The sequence below is a fragment of the Oculina patagonica genome, chromosome 3 (assembly GCF_052425735.1).
Source record: "Oculina patagonica isolate OP01 chromosome 3, crgOcupat, whole genome shotgun sequence".
NCBI classification, from domain to species: Eukaryota; Metazoa; Cnidaria; class Anthozoa; order Scleractinia; family Oculinidae; genus Oculina; species Oculina patagonica.
Window position 1 is genome coordinate 6,881,924 of NC_135760.1, and position 21,530 is coordinate 6,903,453.

Here is a 21,530-nt window from a genome sequence, read left to right on the forward strand (position 1 = left end):
AAAAATCATGCTTGGTTCGGTAAACTACATGTTAGTTGCTGTAAACGCCTGTCAACAAACGAATACGTACCTTTTCGAGGGTTTCTCTTTTGTATTTGTCTTCATGGTAATTCATGACTCAGGGGTCGGAATCAGTCTACAGTGCAGTCAAAAACAAGCGACGGTACTTGATTGACTTTCATGCGAGTATTCAGTCCTCAAAGCCCTTCTGATCGTGCTTACACGAACAGTTACGACATTAAACATGTTTGTTTGTAAAGGGCAACGGAAACGTACAAAGATAACCCAAAGCTGAAGGTCCTAAGCCAAGTATTGCGCGTGTGGGTCTAATTAATTTCGTAATATCTGTAATAAATATGAAATTATTCATTATTGCACGTAAAGAAAAAGCTTTGCATAAATCAAGACTTTCGATCCCAGACCAAGCAATCACCTGCTTTCTCTTTATTATGTTTCAATCCCCGAAGAAAACAATTCTAAAAAAAGCTGTTCATAAAAAATAGAGCGAGTATTCGATTAATTCAATCAATTTTTCCCCCAATATTTTTTCACCACTTCTGACCGCATTAATCCACACCAGTTTCACGAGATGTTAGAAACAAAGCTTTTCACAGCTTGCAGTAGCAAGGGGCAAATTACTTGCGTTTCAAAGGTTGTTTGTCTGGCAAAGCAAAGACCTGACAAAATTTGCCAATTCTTTTTGTAACGATATCAATTTAAGTTTTTTAGGCTGGCGTTAACACTTTTGTTAGTTTCGTCAAACACGCCTCGTTTCTTAATAAGAAAACACCCCTCTATTAGCTTTGTTTGCTGATTTTCCGGCTTTTTCGACCGCTTCTCAATAGCAACATTGCATAAACAGAAATCGAATTAAGGGAAAGAACAGAACCCATTGGTGACCCTTACCCCGCAATTGTTGCTAGAATATGGACTTCCTTCCGAGCAATTTGCATAAGAACCGAACTTGAGTAACGAAGTTACACATATTTGGAATCTTATTTCGTATCGCTGCCTGAAACGACTTTGTGATTCATTTTCGTCGTTTACGAATTTAGTGCCAGATTTACTTTTGAAAAATCTGTTGTTTTTTCCAAGATAAATTGGTGGAAATGTAACTCTTGTATACACTTTGCGTTCAGGGTTTGCCACTTTTAAAAGAACAGTTTAAAATGGAGGCGTTGAAAACTTTTTTCAGGGCCAGTTCTACCGATGCAGTTTTCAGTTGCTTAGATATTTTGAGAGAATGTTGCCATCTTTCTAATCATCGAAGGAATAATAAAACAGCTTTATTCTTTTGTAAATAGCATACAAATTTAAAACAAAAAGTTGCCGTCAGTCGCTGTCAGTTGTCAGGGGAAAAAAGTGAGGCTTTCAGGCGAACATACAGAGAAAAATCCAAAATGAATGTGGCCTTTTCCAATATCAGTCGTAAAAATAAACGAAAAATAAACATTGAAAGGCGAGTTGATTATTTAATTTAAACATGCTATTAACACTCATTCCTTTTTAGCCTACGTGTAGCGTAGGGGTAATTGCATTTCTATCCGAAGGCGAAGGTTTTTTTCTACGTGGAAATGTTTTTTTCTTTACAATAGAAAAGTAAACTATTATTCAGTTAGTAAATAATTCAAACCTGTGGGATTAAATCATGTCTTAATTTTGACAAACAGTCTAACACGCACCACAATATCTGATTAAGAACATAACGTAATTCAAACAAAAATACCTTTTTTTATGATATGTTATCGTGTCATGTCAAGTTTCTTTTTACTCTAATAATGAGTGGATTATATTTTGTTGAAAGGATTGTGACAAGTAGGATAAACGAACTACAAATGAAATATTAAATGCATATTAATTATACAACAAGGTTGTGTGGTAACAGCATGGATAGACATTTACTGCTACTAACAAAGAACACCTTGTAATTAATTGCCAAGCGAAGAATAGAACTTTTCCTCTTGTTGACAAGAGGTTTGAACATTTCCTCAGAAAATAATATAAATACTGTCAGAAAAAGATACTATTCTTTTTTAATAAACAGCTTCAGGTCTTGATTTTGCTGATGTGTTTGTATGTCAGAAAGCTCAAAGTTAATTTCTGTTCCTATTTTTCTCATTGCCCAAGGGGAAGGGAGAAGGGGGGGGGGGGGGAGGTGCACGGTTAGTCTCGCCTTTCAATCTTTACTACCAAATTTAAATATAAACGGCTAAATTCATTTCTACAATACAAGAAACACTTCTACTTTGCGCTTGTACTTCTGTACAAAGATCATTAGGGCTGTTGCCTGTTTCCTTTTTTTTAGGTAAATTTGTTAGCATAACACAAATCGAGAATGGGTCTAATCACATTTTAGTCTTGTGTATTCCCTAACGCCTCCTCGCCACTATTTTTTTGTGCAATATTTCTTTAAAATTTTGGTACTGATTAACGTTGCAATTGATTGGTAAAATAAAGGTTAATCGTAACTGCAAATGTTTAAAGGTTTCCTATAAAAAAATCAAGACTCCTCTGTTATAGAAAACGCCATTTCTATCTTAGTTGCTCTTGGCCGGTATGACGAAAGTGCTGCTTGTCGAATAATAGTTAGATGGCAACAAATAGACATTGTTATTACTCTAAAGTGTTTTTTCATAAACAGACCATTAGCTGTTTATTTTAGCATTAAAGTCATTAAGAAAAATGCTCATTACTGTTTTACACTTGTTCATCAATTTAAGCATGCATTTGAGTTATGAACTCACGGTCACCGTCAGACCACTAAAATGTGGGCGTATAAAAGCCCTTAAATTAAATTCAAAGGGTTTTCCTCAAAGCAAAAGTTTTATAATGCATTATGACCAGTTGCATCAGTTTCTGAAATGTTTGTAACCACTTTCCTAAATCGAACCCTTTAAACCGCTGAATTAACTCATGATCAAAACGCTGCTTTTTTACCGCTAAATTGTTTCTTTTGGTATCATGACCTAAAATTGTCTCAACTTCGCAATAAAGCACTTTTCTTACATTGAGAGCTACATTTTGATGAACATTATGTATTAAAAAGTACAATATTATACTTTGGCACATGCCTTTCCGATACTTTTCTTGCTCCTTTAACTTTCGATGATGATAACAGAGTCATCATCATCATCATCATCATCATCGTCGTCGTCTTCGTCCACATTATCATTATTATTATTCTAGGACATGTTAAAGAGCTTATTCCAGACTTTTTGGTGCAACCGCCTTTTGATAAATGGTTATTCTTGCTTTCATGTTTAAGTTCTTTTGTAAATGACAATACAGTAGCATTCTTAGTTTAATATCAAGGAATATTTGGGTACTCGCAAACATTCGCGATAGATTAGTCTTTAATACAGAACTGGACCACTATATAAGCAGCTGTTCTGTTAAAAACCATAAAAATGTAGCTATTAATTTCAATCACAAAAATCAAAACAACGTTTTCTGAAGCTCTCTGCGCCCCTTATTGTTGTGAAAGCATATGACGTGAAATGGGTTCAGTAAAAACTTGCTTTTCAATTCCAGTGTTAGAGTAGTTAGACTGTACCTTCTGTGAATGAAACTTTGGAGTGTAACCATTTAATGGAAGCTGTCTAGCAGTAACTTGTTTGCTCTTCAGTTTTCACACTTCTGAGAGTGAAACTGTTTTTAGAAGTGACAGCGTAAAACCACATACACATCCATACTTTGTACATCTCTGCAGACGATTAAATCTTGTAGTGTTATTGGTATTTGACGCTAACTCCAAAAAGAATTCAGATCGTCAAGAAAATGCGACCTATGTCACTAGTATAACCCAAATAGTAACATTTAGTAGACCCATAGTAGCCTGAAATGCAAAGGTGCATTTGAAACTAATACAACATGTATAGCCTGTTAAAGACAAAACAGGCCCGAAGGCATAGACGCTGGGTCTTTTCAACCGACCGGCACAGAAGACCTTTTTTTCCTTTCAGTTGAATTGTAGTACTGTATATTAATATTGACCATGACAGTGAATAATGTGCACGTGGGCTTATACTAAAAGCTCCTGTCATACTATCTAAGAGGAAAGAACAGAAGAGAACAGAAGAGAAATTTAGAAAGTGCGAACCGTAGGGGAGCGTTCACTACACTGCTCAAGTCAGTGCTGTTCTTAAATGACCGAAATCAGCGCGCACTCCAATGAATCCAAACTGTATTAAAATGCTATCAATAACGATTTTCATAGAGTGCGAGCAATCCTTCTTTTGCTTTAAAGTCCGTGGGGACGAACACGAAAGCGAGCGAGCGCGCTACTCGCCGTTCTTCGTTCCCGCGCTAGTTCCCTTTCTCGTTCGTCCCCACAGAATTTACAGCAGAAGAGGGACTGCTCGCAGTCTACGTACGATTTCCGTTTTCGTCGATATTTTCTCTTTGAAGTTTGATTCAATTTTTTCAGCAAAAACTCATTTTTTGAAATTTTCTTACACTGACAAGAAATAAGGTCAATAAGGTAGAGGCATAGTGTCAATCGAGTTTCGAAGAACTGGGCACTGGTAGTAAGGTTGCAGATATGCTAGGCAAGCAGTTTACTACACCGTGTCAATAGGATTAAAACATCCTTGTGATTCTTAAGGAACGCTTGATCGTACGTTAATGTACGATCAAGTCAGTTACGACGATCGCGTCACCACTGATGAGCCCCTTAAATTTGCCCGTATTGAACACTTATTGTAACAATTGAGGCTACGCAGCAAAACTCTTTTTATGTGACAGTTTACTACACCGACCTATTGATCAAAGTAACATGTAAATATTTCATATTTTTCGTCTTTTCGCCGAGATGCTTTGACTATATATGATATATAGCCTCAAGGCATTAGGTTAGTGCAGATGTCACCAGATTGAACCAGAGCCCCGTAGTACAGAGCAAATAATCAAAGTAATCATCGATTCAACGGCAATTCATCGGTTTACGCTACTCTTGAAATGACAAAAAATTTATGTGGAGTGTACATTGTCAGGAACGTTTGGTTGAAACAACTGAATCCAAATATGATGCTGAAAAAACCTGCTCAACAAGTAACATCGAATATGAAATGACACATCTTTATAATTATCAAAAGAGGATTAGAAGTACAGTATCATTGCTTCATTCAGTTTCAAAGTTGTTTTTCAGTAGTTTGCGTCACTTGGCAACAGATCAGGTCAAAACAACGACACATATTAGAGTTTCGAATTGGGTTTATTACATTAACAGCTCCTAAATAGAAATAAAAAAATAAAAAAAAAATTGCAGCTAACTTTCTTAGAGAAACTCCAAGTCTTTTAAGGCGAAAAGGTCATGAAAGTCACTTTTCTGATTCCTTTTTCGCCAGGGTCAGGACAAGATGTTGATCAGCTGGCTATTATAAAACGACAAAAACAACTGTCACAGATCTGCAGGAGGACTCAAAGACGCTCAGCAGGGCACCCATATAAGCGCCTCGTCAAATTACCTGCGTATGTACCTTCTTTGAATAATTGCAATAAGAATATGAAAGCGTGATTTCAAACACGCATAATAATGAATTGCGACTTTTTACAGGTTATCTTCAGAATCTTATATTATAAACGTCATTTGACGTCTTTTACTCATTCATAGATCAGATATCTCCCTCTGTCAAAATCAAAATTAGGTTTTACGCTGTTTGCTACAAAGTTCGATGGAGTTTGTCGTTGTTGTCAATATCTCTTCCTAATTTTTCTAACCTAGCTATGACGAACGTGAAAAAATAAGTCCTTTTCACTAATGTATCCTCGTAGAATAAATAATAAATTCAGTTCGTGCGAAAGACTTGCCTTGACCTTGGTTTACGGTCATTTTTTCGTTTTCAGCAGTCTTCAAAGCAGTGAATTTTAATGAGTTAAAATCGCGTCTGTTGTTCGCGTGCGTATTCAAAGTCGCTGACTGCGAGAGACTATCAGTTTCAGTTTCGCTATCGAAGTTTTTTGTTTTTGTTTTATAGTCTTTGTTTGGTGCGGATGTCGCTTCCTTCCGACACTGATTTATTTTTTAATTCTGTAACAGCTTTGAGGTATTACATCACTGAATAGCAATGATTACTACAGAACTGATAAATCTCGATACGACTGATATGAACTCAACAAAGAAAGAATCGTCAGAATAAGTTATGGCACCAACCTGTTTCATCAACAACGTAGTTCTTTTCTCGGGCATTTGGGTCTTAAAAGTACTCCAGGGCTTGCAATAACGAATGGCTGGCCTATCAACCTTTTTAGACACCACAATCGCAATGACAGATGGCTCAGTAGATCCGATCGACTAGTTATAGTCAGGAAGAAATCGTCGTCTTGACGCTGACGGGCGATAGAAGCTCACAGTACGGCCAGTTTTAATAACAGGCACAAAAACGCATCCAGAAATGATGAAACGGAAAACTATTCGCTCGTGTTCCTCCTACTTTGCGTTGGCGGCGAACTTAAGTTACAAATAAATTTTCAAGATATGAATACTGTCATCTCGTTAAATATTAAAATAATGCTGGATTTGATTGATACGTTTAGGGGGAGGGAGGCATCATAAACACGGGTAAATAGGATGAGAGAAATCGCTTCAAAGCTTTATAGTTCGAGCCGTGAAGTCTATTTTGCTTGCTTTGGCAGAACGTGAATAGAGAAATGTTAATTTGTGTGAGTGACACTGAGATGCCCGCTATTTGATTCCTTTTACTGTAAATAAAACTTGTTTTTGGGCAAGTCGAGTCATTCGATCACTGATATTTTATTTGCATCACCACACATCAGTGCCACGATGGTTTTTAAATCACAAAAGTCCAGCGTTGTGTATCAGTGGGATCCGAATCCGAAATTAAAACTAAAAATGAGATTCGGCACTTTCAGACCAGAGAATCACGTCTTAGATTCAGATCCCAACTTTACACAAACTTTCGGTTTGTTCGCTAAAAACCGGCAAATTCGGCAATAAATGAATATTTAAGACTCTTAATCAATACTAGTACTTGTATTTTCTAGTAGAACCGGCTTGATCATCAGTTCGGAAACAACCGCAATCAATAAAACATGCAAACAAATACTATATACTACTATACCGACCTTGTACACTAAATCACTCCAAACTTTCATCCTTCAATAAAGTGTTTTTTTAACCTGGCATCCTAGGCGGACAACTCTGAAGTTCTTGACCGAGAACTCGAATGAATGGAGTACGATTACTGTTCCACCATTGACTACAACGATTAAAAATAAATTGTTTCACTTAATCAAAGACGCATGCATTATTCAGCAACTCCCACACAACCCATGTGGATGTCAACGGTTGTAATATTGTGCTGCTGTGCACTTCAATTGTCAAGACTTCTCCTCCTAGCGAGATGTTGTTCGGGTCGAAATTTCGTAATTATTGAAAAACGGTAAAACAAAAGCTTTGCTGGGTTTTTGAGAGGATCGCGTTCCTATCATTGGCAAAGGGTTTATTCTTCGCGTCACACATGCGGCGATAGCACATTAAAACTGACCGAATACGCCAGGAATACTGCCAGAGCCCTCTGTATGTGCGCCGCTGGGTGTTCATTGTGGTGCTAGTTAGGATAAGAAAACAGGAAATTGATATCCGTTATCTAAAATGCTGACCAATTTGTCTACGGCTTCAGTTTTGCAGTCAGTCCTTTTTGTTGAGTATGCTTTTTCCTTTACCATCAGTTATAATGACCTTTTACACCGTATTTGGAGCAAATCTCATTCCTAGCTTCCGCCAGCCTCCTGTAGCTCGGTGGGAGAGCGTCCCGCCCAACTGGTGTGCGGAAGCTACAGAGGTCCGATTCCTGTTGGGAGAACTCGGAATTCTTTGTTAGGGCGCTTTCCATTTGGCCAGACCGGTTTATTCGAGATCAGAATTCCGTTGTTAGTGAGATTTGTCCTGTCAAATCAGTCAATACATAGATATAATACATTGTTACGGTGGATATAATTTGTGGAAAAATTTCGTGGAAAAGGCCCAATTTACATTCAAAACTACCGGCCCGGCCGGCCAGTTCTGACGAATGGAAAGCGCCCTTAGTGTCGCTGACTAATTTGCATTTTCTTTCTCAAATCTGGTTTGTTTATTTTGGTCAGTTTTCAATCAGCGGCATCAGTGTAAATGATTTGTGCCTGTCTCGGCCTGTATTCTTATTGGTATAACTTACAAATGCCTGAAAATATGGATGCTACAGTGCCTTGCACCTTGAAATTTTGTCGGTATTGTTTACAGTACTTTAGTTTATTTACTGTGTGCTCCAACTGGTTTTTACAACTTCTAATGTTTATTGAATATTTTTCAACACACTCTGGGTTTGCTTTAGTTTACCGTCTCAGTCTGTTGTGAACGACGAGAATATAAGGTTTATAAATCAGTTTGAGGAGTAAAAACGTGGGCTCGGAAGCCGGGAAGATGATACTCTCTGACATTTTGGTGGGTGTGTGCGACCCACCTTATTTCAGGTCAAAATATGCCATTTTAAAACCATACACCATCTCAGACGTAATCCAAGAATCCATACCTTATTTCAGACCTTGACCTTGATGTTAAGTCATTTCAAGTCAGAGGGGCTTAGTCTGATGTTTGGATTTCCTTCAGTGACGGATGAAATGGACCGCCAGGTCAATACAGTCACCCAAGACTGGAACTCTCTACATCATGAATGTATTTACCTTGAGGTCCACTAACACCACAGAAGCCGAAAATCCAGGATACAAACTATGCGCCTCTGACCTGAGAAGAGTTTTCTCTTATGCTACCGCCGAAAGCCATTTCTTATTTATGATCTTCTCTACAAGGACTGGCTCCCGTTTACGTAAACAATTTAGAGTGACTTTAAATTACCGTTTGTAAATGGTTAAAATGCACAAACCTACGGCCTATTTCAGACCAAAACGGTCAAACAAAACCCCCCAGTTGCAGATTAAAACAGCTAAACACCCATACTTTTTTGGACCTGGCTTTACTTATACAGCTTACATAAGGTAGAGCCCCCCCCCCCCCCCTCCCTCCCCAACCCGTTCCTCGATCGTGGTTTTTAAAGGGGCAATATCAGCGGGAGTTTGATACATTTGTGGCCATAACGGAGCTAACTTGAAATTATGACTAAATAGCTGCGCTCATTCACCAGATGCGCCTAGAACACCAAGGTGAAGATATTAAGTGAATCATTCACTTAACGACTTATCCAAGAAACAGGGCAAAGTTTGAAAACGTGTCCCAGACGTTTTCAATTTTTGATTGAAATTTCATGCCTGTAAAACTCATGATAATACCTCGTTTGTTACTTAGTGGACTGTTATAGTCATTTTTAACAAAGCTAGACCATTATTTTTAGGTTTCCAATGTAAATATTTCTTTTGACTTTTCGAAGTGATGCTCATGATACTTCCCCTTTAAGTATTTTCGAGTACGACTGCGGTGTTATCCCTGTCAGGATACAGGGACGGCGGAGCACGGGGGGCTTGGAGGGGCCCCCCCCCCACTTTTTCCGAAAAAATAAAGACTTATTAAGAGAAGAGTCTCTTAAGCCCCCCCCCCCCCACTTAAAGTCACTAGTCAGCCCCCCCACCTGGAAAACCGCTTCGCCGTCCCTGAGATAGTCCATTACCTATGATGTCTTTACGAAAAGGTGTTATCTGGTAGCCAAGTGTAATTAGAAATGAAAAATGTAAGCTTACTTAAACCACAAAACAAGGCGTTTTAAAACTAGCCTGAGATAAAGAGGATAGCGCACATGACAATCCTGTAGTGGGGGACTTAGTAAATTAGCCAGGAATTAATCCAAGACCAAACAAAGTGGGTTATTAAAAAGCAGTAACATTTTCATTTTTGTATCAGAAGTGTACCACACCGAATATACTGATTTAGTTATTGACAATAGTACTATAGTTAAGTCTCAAACTGTTTTTTTTTTTGCTTTTCAGCCGAATTGTATTTTCTCCTCCGTGCATAAGGCGAACGAAAAGCAACCGCCGGTCACTTTCAGTTTAATTGCACAACAAAAGAAAAAAACACTTTCCAGGACTTTTAATAACTCAAAGGCGCCATAGTGAATAGATAGTTTAAATAGCTGTTAACATTTTAGTGAACTTTCACTTTACCATTCCCAAACACCTGCCTTACATCGACTTATCCTTTTAACGTTAAAAGCTGTCTTTTGTGCTTTGTAATTAGTCCATCAACATGAGTAGCCCGTTACCAATGAAACATTGATCATCTAAATTTATAAATTCACCCAATCTTACTTAAATAGGCTCCACTTACCGGCTTTTATATCTTCATGTCCCTTTGTATTCACCTTTAAGGCTTCGAGGTGCTCCGTATTTATTGCTTGTGAGCATAAGTCGGTATGCGTTGCATAACATAAGTCGGTCGAATACGTATTTTCGTATGCCTCTGTTATTGAGCCGTCTGTGTCAGCAGAACATCGGGCTTAAAGCCTACCCCATGATGAAAATATCTATTATGTTCAATATATAATAATTTTTTTTGGAACAACAGAACACTGAATAGTTACTAACGTCGTCTTCGTTGGTGTTAGGCAAAACTGTAAAAAGCCATAGCTGAAAAGCAGTCAGTCATTAAATATTAATCCTTCAAAACGAGTTTTAATAAACAGAAGGTTGTCGTTAGCCCTGAAACAACATGCATAACAAAACGGCTATATTAAAAAATCTCTCTAATGTAAGGCACAGCACGACCCAAAATTCTTCTCAACTGAATGGGCACGTAAAGGACCGACACAACAGTTTACTTAAAATAACAATACGTTTAACAAGCGGGTAGATACTCTGTGAGATATCAAAGTAAATATCATAATTACAGGATAAATACAGAATCTCAGTTGAGGTCTAGACTTCTGCCGGGGTAAATACACTATGTTGTTAGTTACCATCGGGGAAATTGCTGTACAATGGGTAATCCCGACAGTCCATGCATAGACAGCATCATGGCACTACGAAATTTGGCTTACCTTTTTTTGCTTTGGCTTTTTGACGGCATACATATTATCTCGAATTTTCTACCCGTTACTAATTTAATACATGTACAGGTTTTCATCGCTGTTGCAGCTCTCGGCGATCCCCGATTGGCTAGTCAAAAAGCAGCGTGAGGCAAATTGACAATCAATGAATACAGTAAAAACCCACGTTTTAAAACCTAAAATTAAAGAACCTGTTAGGCTTAAAAATTTTCATTTTAAATTCCTTTTTCACAAGAACCTATTAAGCCTAAAATTTCCGATAGGTTCTTATTTTGCAAAATTAAGACACAGATGAAAACACAGAAAAAATATTTTTAGTCTAGACATGCATGCTAGTACTTCGAAAAGGTAAATTTTCTGTATGGTTATCATCTTAACTGTATTCTAGATAATTATTTAATACGGCAATAAACTCCATATCACATATGCCCTGTAGTAGTTATCTGTGCTGGTCGCTAGTGCCCCTATCGAATAAAGAACCTAAGTAGCCTAAAATCCCACTAAATATCATTTCTATAAACACCTATTGAGGCTAAGTTGGAAAAAATCTAGATTCTTATACGTGGGTTTTTACTGCATCGCACACCTGCACACTTTGTTTAAATCAAATTTACAATATCTAGTGGAGTGGCCGGCAGGTAGCAGTGGCTAATCTAGGCGGGCCAGTCAATTTTTGGAAACGTATACGCCGTTGTCAAAATATAAATGGATGTTGAAATGATTTTTACACCGGTATACAAAACGTAATATTATCCATCTTCATTCAGTTGAGTTGTGGGAGACAAGAGAGGGGGGCATATTTCAAACCATAAATCAGTTAGGGAACATATAAAAGAAATGAAGTGGACTTTCTAACGTTTAAGTGCTGTTTAGTAACAAATTTACACTACAACATTACAATAAAAAGTAAATGAGTGTGCAAAAATGAATCTAAAAGCCTAAAATTACTTGGTTTTCTTGTTGTTCAAATGATTGTCACGATCTACCATCTAGAGATGGGGAGGGGGGCTTAATTGAAAGATGGGGCTTATTAAAAAAAATACTTAAACTTCACGAGGAGGGCTTATTAGAGGAAGGGGGCTTAAAAGAGATAGAGATGGAGGGGAGGGGGGCTTCATTGAGCTTTAATATACTGAAGTTGTGTTCTTGGGCAAGTTACTTTACTTTCACACTGCCTCTCCACTGTCAAATTATTAGGGCCACTTGATTAAAAGGTTGGGGTTTACCTGCAATTGACGAGCATCCCACTAGGGGGAGGGGGGGGGGAAGCAATACTTCTAGTCACTTTATGCTATGGAGACAGGTGTTCAGTGCTAATTAGCCACCTAGTTGTTGGCTTGCAAAAAGACTTCACGTCGATTTTATAGAAATCTAGTTTTCATAGAGACAATACGCGCTTGCACTTCTCATTCATCGTTTCAGTATCAGTTGGATAACAAACCTCTAATTACACGTTTTCGCGTGTTGGATCGCTGTAAATTGACGCGCCCTGCGAGCACGTCACTTAACCGTCTAGCGATCTTTGTTGACCTCGAATAAATTTAAACGATTGTATCAAAGAAATTGATTTACAATTAGAAAGAGCATGTCAAATTGAGCTGTATTCCAAGTTTGAAAGGAAACAGTTCAAAAGAATTTTATTCACCCGATGACCAGTTTGTCCAGACGTTTGTATTTCTGGATGGCAACTATTGCCCCTAGCCACAAATACGTCGTTAAATACATACATACATACATGGTTTATTTGATAAAGCAGGTTACAAAATATTTGTCAAGACGTTATGTCTTGTTGTGGACCTGCACTATCTAAAATAATATATTACAATAAAATCCTATATAATATATATTCAAAATTTTTTTTAAAATATATAAAAAAAAAATAAAAGAAAAAAAAAAAAAAAAAAAAAAAAAAAAAAAAAAAAAAAAAAAAAAAAAAAAAAATTAAAAATATATAAAAAAAAAAATTTTTTTAAAAAAAACCAAAAACTTAAGTAAAAGTGACGTTTTCTTTAATAGTCCTTAATACTGAGGAAATATCTCGTACAATATTCGTGTTTTTCTCGTGTTTGCTACATGGGCAGAGGCTAAAAAAGGCTAGCCAGACGTAGGCTCTATTTATCTATGGAGTACTGTTGCATTTGATGGGAGGGTCACCCTCGGAGTCACAGGGGTGTCCGCTTGAGCGGTACAGCTGAGTGGAAAATAACAGACAAGACTCAGACCGCGATTCCGCTAAACAGTTTTAATTTCATGCTCAAATATGATACAATAAGTCTACTATATGTCTCAAATTGTCCCGACAATACAAGGTATATTCTTAATAAATAAAAAACAAATCTTAAACTTTCTTTTATATCACCTATTGCAATTTATGCGCCAACAATAACGTTAAAACGGTTCAAAAAAATGACACAGTTTCCCTCTTCCTTACATAACTTAACATAAAGGAAATGCTACATATACCAGGGGTAATCACGAAAAACCATTACACTATTTTTTTGACGCTTAGCATGCGTTTGTTTTCTTACTGACAGATTGCTTTTGTTTCATTCTATCATGTTGTTATTGGTCATTTATATTTTCCATTATTTTAACATTTATGTCACACTGACAAGCAGCTCTGTTCCATTTTAAATGGATAGATGAGGTTCATCCAAAACCTGTATTTCTGTTTACTTTTCCTAGATTATTTCTTGTCTGCTTGCTCTACAAACATGTTTATTACCAGCCCGGGGGAGGGGGACTCCCTTAAGAAAAAGACGGGGGTTCTCATCGAAAACAAAAAAATTAACCCGTAAAGGAGATAAATCTGGGTCGCAATCTCGGCCGCATGTCCCAAGCCCTTTTCACCCCTAAAAGAAACAACTTTTGACACCTGAGCGGTCAAGGCACATAACGGCGTTTTAAATTCTTCACATGCAACCCTAAACGAGACCTTGACGTCAAAGAAAAACATGGTGTCCAGTCCCAGACACCCTAAATGAAAACAAAATACTTAATTGACACTCCTAAGTAAGAAACTTTCATATGGGATCCCCCAACCCCTGGGATTAATGGGAAACACAATTATAATGAAGTCAAGTTTGAGTTCATTCCTCCCCCCTCCCCTCCCCCCCTAGCCACTTGGTATAGCCTTTAAAATGATCATAATTTCTACAAATACCAAATTAAATTATAAAACCTTGTTTCTGACCTAACACGGTACATAAAGCAGGAACCCTCCTGCACATACATGTATGTGACTAAGACAGCATTTACAATGTAACAGACATCTCAATGTCTGTAATGTTGAGGATCGATATCAAACTAATACAAATAAGGGAATACAAAATTAAAAGTGATAATATTAGAAAATGAAAGGTACTTCCAGTAAATTTTAAAGGCGTTAAAATGTTCACATGCTAACAGCACACTTTCTTTGTCCTATTAAATTATATACCCAGCTGTAACTGCAGAGTGACATATTCTATTTATCTCTTTAAAGAGCTTTCTATTTTTCAGGGATGTAGTTAAGAAAACACTAAGCCAGCTCATCAACAAGCCCAGCTGGCTTTTATGGCCTTGGCAGCTCTATAAGTTTACCTAAGTCTTTGTTTTCTTGTGAAAATTCTGCCAGTTCTACAACCCTGATTTTTCTATTTTTTTCTCTTAAGGATTTCTCTTTAGAGCTTCTTTAATTTTCAAGTATCATCCACTTTGGGGCAATGAATTTATAAACTGTAAGATCATTTTTGCTGACCTCCATGGTCTTTCAAAGGTAATAGCATGGCCACATCTCTCTAGAATTCGAACTTGGCAGTTCCTTACTTTTTCTCTTATGATCTCCACAGCAGAGATGTCCAGAATCTGTAATATAATATTAAAAACATAATTGTGCAGTTGCTGCTTGCACTAAATGGCTACTACTTTTATATGCAATTTTTTCTACAAGATTTAGTGACTTAAATTAAGTGATTTTCTGAAAATTGAAAACTTCGAGCAATATTGTGTAAACCAGTTTTAATAGGTCATTTCCAAATTACCCTGTGCCTCTGTTTCAAAATGAGTCTACGTGCTAAACCATTCAAATGAAAATGAGTTTGATTTGCACGAGAATGGATTTTAGGAAAAACTCTTTTTCATAAAATGTTATAAATGTTTTTAAAGGAGAACCGGTTTAAAAAAAAGGGAAAAGGGAAAAATAAAAAGGCCCAAAAATATAGGTAAGATGGAAATAACTGTTCAGTAAAAGAACAAAGCCTCCTGTAAGTGAACAAACATAAGGGTCCCCGTCAGGAAAATCAGTCATGCTCTCCACCAAAGTGGCAATCCTAGCTCTCTCAACCTTGTTACCTGTTCCTTTGTTTTCCTTCGGGGGAGAGGGAGGGGGGGAAGGGGGGATGGTCTTTAATCTAACACATATTAATATTTCACCGAGAAAATGTTTTAGCTATAGTGCTAAATTTAGCCATTTTCATTCAACTCCCTAAAATGGCTTAAATCAGTAGCTGCTAGAAATAGTAGCCTTATGGCACAGGCTTTTAGCCAGGATTTAAAAAGTGGGAGTCCAAAATTTTTATAAGGTCTGACTTTGTCCCCATAGGAGGGCCTGAGGAGCATGCAAGGCGTTTTTCTGCAGTTATGGGTGCAAAAGTATCTAAAGATTTCCAAATTTGCTAAAAAAAACCCTCTGTATACAGTAATTCATATTAATTCTCTCTGAAAAGTGGCCGTCCATAGGACTCCTGGACTCCCACCTGGCTAAAAGCCTGTTGTGGCATTTATGGTTTAATGAGTTTGATCCAAGCCACAGGTCAAGCCTGAGGCTTGATATGGAGTCCAGTGTGGGAACTGCTCCTTATCCTTGGATTATATGAATTATGCAAAATGAGCTTCCTGACCTTATCATTATCTCCCCACAGGGTAAGGGTGGGAACATCAATGTCTTCCAAAACATCTTGAAGAAGGAACCTCTGGTCAGGATGGGATATTTCAGTCAAAACTGCAAAAAAGAAAGAACGAAAAAATTAAAAAAATATGCTTTTAAGTCTACTTTGCACACTAAGTTTTACTGACACTTCTGCAGGTAAATTGTAACCTCTCCAAATTAATTGACACTGCCTGAAATGGTAAAATACTCTATATATGCATGTAGAGTTCACAGATAGTTTGTTCTATTTTAGTAGTATTGTAGGTATACACCCAAGGGGACTTTACCATGAAAGTACTTTGGAAAAGAAGTTGTATAGGCATCTGCAATGTTAATGTAGCAGTTTTGTAAAGGTTTATAAGGAATTACTCAGGAAAATAGGCTGGATGTTAAACCATGGCTATTAACAACATTTGACCAAAATGTAAACTTTTAGTGAACAGTGGGCTGGTGTAAGTGAACTTTCTTAAATGTCCATCAATTTTTATAACACTGCCCCCCAAAACTGAAATGGCACAGCAGCCGCCTGCACCAAATTAGGAGCAGGGCAATAAATGGGGTAATGGAGGTTACATTCTTAATTGACCCTGATCACTAAATATTGTGTTGTTGTTTCCATTTAACCCTGTGCCTTCCCTCCTTTCCTATTAGTTTTAAAATTGTGGTATTTCCTCTTTGGGTTGCTAGGATACTGTGGTGTTTTAAACATATTTTAGTTACCTTTTTCATAAAACGCATGCGATTGTTGCCTAGCTGCACACATTATTTTGACAATGAAAGAAGGAAGGTAAACTTGACGATGAGATACTTTCTTCAACATAAAATTAAAGTCCTCAGGACTTTCTGGTAGCAAGTAGTTCTTTCCACCAGTGGCAATTTCACTGATGAAATCACTCAGTTTTGGTGCATTTATTCCTGCAGGACACATCAGGACCAATGAAGACAGCAAGGAGGGGTATCGTGCGGCAAAGACACCAGCCACAAATCCTCCCATTGATAAGCCAACCAAGTGGAACTTTCTCTTATCCAGCCCCACAGCCAACACAAACTGAAAACAAACACATTTCACCAGTAAGTTAACTAGTCTACTGCATGTATTTATTTTTTCTGATGCACAAAAATTTCTCAGGCTGGAGCAAGATTGAGGTACAAAAGTTCCAAGAGCCTAGGAGGATGCAAATTTATGCCTGCAAAAGACATTATTGAATTAATCCTTGTGAAGGATCAATTCTGTTGAAAACTTTGGTCCCTTCCTGTTGGGAGCAATTCACAGAACAGTTATCTTTGATACAATGCACCAGCATCTTGCGAGTGATATATTACATGCTAAATGTGACCCTCAAGGGGAAAACAGGGACAAAGGTAATAGCACGCTCACAACACACTTCCACTTTAAACAAAATACTTTAGTGACTCTTGAGAGAAACAAAATGAGTCTTGAGAGAAACAAGATGAGAGTTGGTAACTGAAGTTTATTCTGCATAGATCACTGTTTTAAACAAATAAATAATGACTCCTGTATAGCTGCACATCCTAGTACAGGGCTGAAAAATCAACATACCCACCCTGCATGTCACTGGAGTGTTAGTTTCAATTACTGTTAAATTCACTAAACTTTTATTTTGTTGTTTAATTCCAACAGAGAAGTCATACTGTTTTACCACAGTTTTCAAATCCCCTGTACACCATGGTACACCTGTCCAGTACATACTGGACAAATATTTATTGTTCTTATTGACCAGAATACATTTTTTACAATTTTGAAAAAAAAAAGATTATTTATTTGAAACAATTTTTCCTAAAGCCTGGTTCGCACGTGTGACGAAAAACCCAAATGCAAGGGCAAGAGACGTTCACAAATAGAACGCAAATGCAAGGAACTTGAGATAAGCAGACGCAGTTGAAGCTTTTCCCAAGATGGCGGACAAGTCACGCTTCACTTGCTTGCATTTGTGTTGCCCCAGTTCACATGCATGTCAAATGCAAACACGTCACATGTGCAAGAAAATGAAATTTTTCCATTTCTTACGTCGCACATGTGTTTGTGTCGCACATGTGAATCAGGCTTAACTGTGATCTGCTTCTTTATTCTTATTAACCACAGCACTACTCTGTTAATACAAACTTGTGGATATAAATAAAATACAATAAATAAAAGACTTCATTTAACCTGAAAGGCCAATCAGTGATCACTGGATCACTGGTATTAACTGGCGATCAGCATTTACAATGTACATATAAAATACAGCTATTCTTAAAATTATACTTTAAAAAAAAAACTAGAAGATATATATACTAAACATTTACATTAATATATAATACATTAGTATATCAAACTGACTCTAAGGGTTAATTGATTACCTGATGAAGCTTTGCAACTTGAGCTGGAATTGAATGATCATCATGATGTTTGCGAGTAGTATAACCATGGCCTGGAAGGTCTACAGCTACCAGATGAAGCGTTTTAGGGAGGGCACTTCCCATTAGAGACCAAACACCTTTATCTCCCGTAAAACCATGAACCATCAAGATAACATTTTCTGCGTCTTGCCTGTTCCCTCTCTCTATGTAGCTAAATCTGAAATCCCCAACTGATACATACTTTATGGTGAAACCTCCCTTGAAGATTGTAAGTCTGTAAAACAAATTGTTCGTAGAAATTGTTGGTTATTCACTGAAAAAATTTTGTTCTTGTCAGAACACAAAAGAGGTTATGATTTATCACTAGGTTATATAATTGAGTTTAACTCAATGAGTGCCTTCTTTCAGATATCGTATCTAGGAAACTAATTCTGTGATTCCAATTTTTTTTTCATTCCTGACATAAGTAACTCGTACTGAAGCAGTGGTCAAAATTTAAGAAAAATAGCAATGATGGAAATTTTTGTGTAAACGTCCTTAAGGACCTTCGTGCTAGATGTTTATGCGCATCCCTACTGCTCACGTAATTCATGTCGCGACTCCATGCCACGTCGCACTTGCGTGCGCGGGCTGAGTAAAATTTCTAAGAACATTTAGGGTGTGTTGTCGTTCCGTTAGCTTCGCTTGCAATTTGCTCTCTTAAATGGTCAGTGACCCCTACTTTTTACTTAACAGATCACTTTTGTTAATTAATATCTACGTTTTGCGAGAAAATGAAAAAATCTATTGAGTGGAAGTTTGATTTTTTGTCACATTGAATGTTTTGAATTCCGCTTTTTGAGCTTTCCTTTTTGCCGTACGACAGTTTCAAATGCGTTTTCCAGGGATTAGATTTACAAATAACTGGCACGCGATGCATGCAGAAGCGATGGCGTTTCACGAGGGGTCTTACATAATTTTGAGGAAAACTTAAAGTAAATAATAGTAGCTGACACCTTGTGTGTCGAAAAGACTTATCCAACTGCATCTTACATTTTTTAACATAAGAACTGATAAGAAGCAATGTTAGTGATTGTATATTAAAATAGTATAGTCCGAGGATCTGATGGAATTCAAAAAAAATGCAGTTGTTGTGAATTCACAGACCAAGGATGCAAATAATACATTTTCTTCGTAGATTTGCTCAATTGAACATCAGTAATACTTTATTTTATATTTTTATTATTTATTTAGATTTCCCTATGTTGTCTCAACAAAGATTGCGTTATACTGCAGTGTGATATCACGGATAAACGACATACGATACGCGCGAGCAAGCTTTTATTAAAGGTCAAACGGTCTCTTGCTCACAGCGGCCCTTTGTATTTTAAGAATTAGAAATTTCTGTTTTCTCAATCTAATAGATTTCATCATATATAATAAGTCTCTTTTGTTCATACATTGTAGTTTTCCATTCTAACTGCACAGAAGTATTTTGCTTTTGTGTTTTACGCGGCGATTTCTTGTTAAGTTAAACTTGATTTCTGTTCGATCGGGCCAAACAGACAAAACGAACCGATCGTGCGATGGCATAAAAGCGATGTCACGCCATCGCTTAAAAAGATGGCAAAACTAGCAATTATTTACGCAACAGATGCACTTCTACAAAATGTGACTATTATTGTTAGCCTCTGTTTACTCATCTTCGATATTTAACTATAAACCCTGTAAACTATGCTGAATAACAAATATACGCCAATTCAAAATCAGGGTAGTTTTCTACACGCTTTCTCTCTGAAACGAAGTCGGTGGTCCCAACTTTTTTTTGCATTTCTGACACAAGTAACTCATTATCTGACCACAGCAAAAATTTTAAAGAAATCTATTGAGTAGAAAATATTGGTGCAAGCATCCTTAAACCACAACATAGGCATATTTATGCAGTCAACAACAGGCCATAAAAATTTGAAATTGAAATTTGGAAGGGTGGTCGTATTGATATTTAAATAATGACACTGAGTACCAATCCCTTTCAAATTATGCCATGCCAGCACTACTGGTGTTCACATATCAACTCTTGCTTACTGTACAGCCTGACACAACTGATGCATATTATTTTAATGAAACAAGGGTGGAGTTCGCCTCCATGTTCTACTCCAAATCACGTGACATCGATTACAATAATAAAACTTGCAGGTACATATCACAATGAAGAAACCTGCAAATAATCGCGCAGTAAAAGAACTCCGATAATCAAACGTAACAAGTGTGTATTTCAGTACTGAGCAATCATGTTTGATCCCCTAGAAATCATTAAAAGTAGAACACACATAAATAAACCAGCGAATAAACGTTTTGATAAGACCTCAAGAAAACAGTTTCTTCGATGCACGCCAGTCAAACTCTGGCGAAATTTCACATAATATTGTTACTGAACAAACAAAGAAAATATTATAATGTCAATAACTTACTTAAACTAGACTGTCGGGTCAATATTTCGTCGTTTAAAGATAGTATTTTCTACACATGATACGTACCTGTGTATCAAGTGGCTCAAAACGTGAGGGCACACGAAATATAACACCACACAAACAGCCCAGACGAGAAAGGTCGCCAGTGCCAGAACCCCAACAAGGGGAAGCAATAACCCCAGCCATAGCACCATGCTCACTTAGTTTGCAAGACGTCTTTTCCTGCCACACAGATTACCAGATGTCTTTTCCTGTCTGGGATATTTTCCTTGGCTCACTCAGTCGATGAAGCCGACGTTCAGAGAAGCGAAAATGAATAATTGATTCTTGACAAAAAACCACAACAGCACTTCATTCACATCTTATGCTCCAATTACGTAACTTTTTGACGGTCGGTGACAAAAAGGAATCACCGGTTTTAACCGCAAGATCTGAAAATATTTCTTTTACGTTGCGAACTCAGCTCTGGCAAAGAAGCAAGTCAAGTGTATCAATTACCCATGGTGACTTGGGCTTCCCATACGTCACGCTCTTGTCACGCATTACACCATCAATCACGATCAGCTGGGCTACAGAGGACAAAAAACGTTCGCGAAAAAATCGACGAGTATAAAACCAGGATTAAACATCATGAAATTTTAAAAAGAAAACGTTTTTTTGTTACAAATTATATGAAACACTGAGCTTTCACTGAGAGTTCAGTAGTATAGCCCGAGAAAATTAACCAAATTATTGCCCCCTCCGAGTCTCTTCCAGGCGTTTGTTTAAATATCTCGTTAGCGTTTCAAGCAATCCAAAAGCTCTCTGCTCATTTCACAA

General features: G+C 37.3%; 2 protein-coding genes and 1 long non-coding RNA gene across 7 annotated transcripts in view; 1 reads left to right on the forward strand and 2 right to left on the reverse strand.

Annotated features, from left to right (window-relative positions):
* Positions 1-7,234, reverse strand: part of LOC144646297 (uncharacterized) — a 19,496-nt gene extending 12,262 nt beyond the window's left edge. For 3 of the 5 annotated variants that reach the window (XM_078505836.1, XM_078505842.1, XM_078505841.1), the window contains exon 1: positions 71-308. In XM_078505836.1, coding sequence (XP_078361962.1) covers positions 71-115 — 45 coding nt within the window. In that variant the 5' untranslated portion in view covers positions 116-308. Of the gene's footprint in view, positions 1-70; positions 309-6,151; positions 6,451-7,083 lie in introns of those variants that run through there. The other 2 variants (XM_078505838.1, XM_078505837.1) reach the window with 2 other exon arrangements.
* LOC144646299 (uncharacterized) overlaps positions 1-16,962 on the forward strand; it is a 24,598-nt gene extending 7,636 nt beyond the window's left edge. Inside the window, exons 2-3 of the long non-coding RNA XR_013569383.1 lie at positions 5,346-5,469; positions 16,822-16,962. This is a non-coding gene — a long non-coding RNA (uncharacterized LOC144646299). The remainder of the gene's footprint in view (positions 1-5,345; positions 5,470-16,821) is intronic.
* LOC144646298 (monoacylglycerol lipase abhd6-A-like) lies at positions 13,217-21,323 on the reverse strand. Its single transcript, XM_078505843.1, has 5 exons — positions 20,778-21,323; positions 18,262-18,535; positions 16,621-16,948; positions 15,872-15,972; positions 13,217-14,837 (listed from the first exon to the last, which is right to left on the reverse strand). Exons 1-5 carry the CDS (start codon positions 20,903-20,905, stop codon positions 14,679-14,681), a joined length of 990 nt encoding a protein of 329 aa, XP_078361969.1. The 5' UTR covers positions 20,906-21,323; the 3' UTR covers positions 13,217-14,678.
* Between the last annotated feature and the right edge of the window lie 207 nt (positions 21,324-21,530).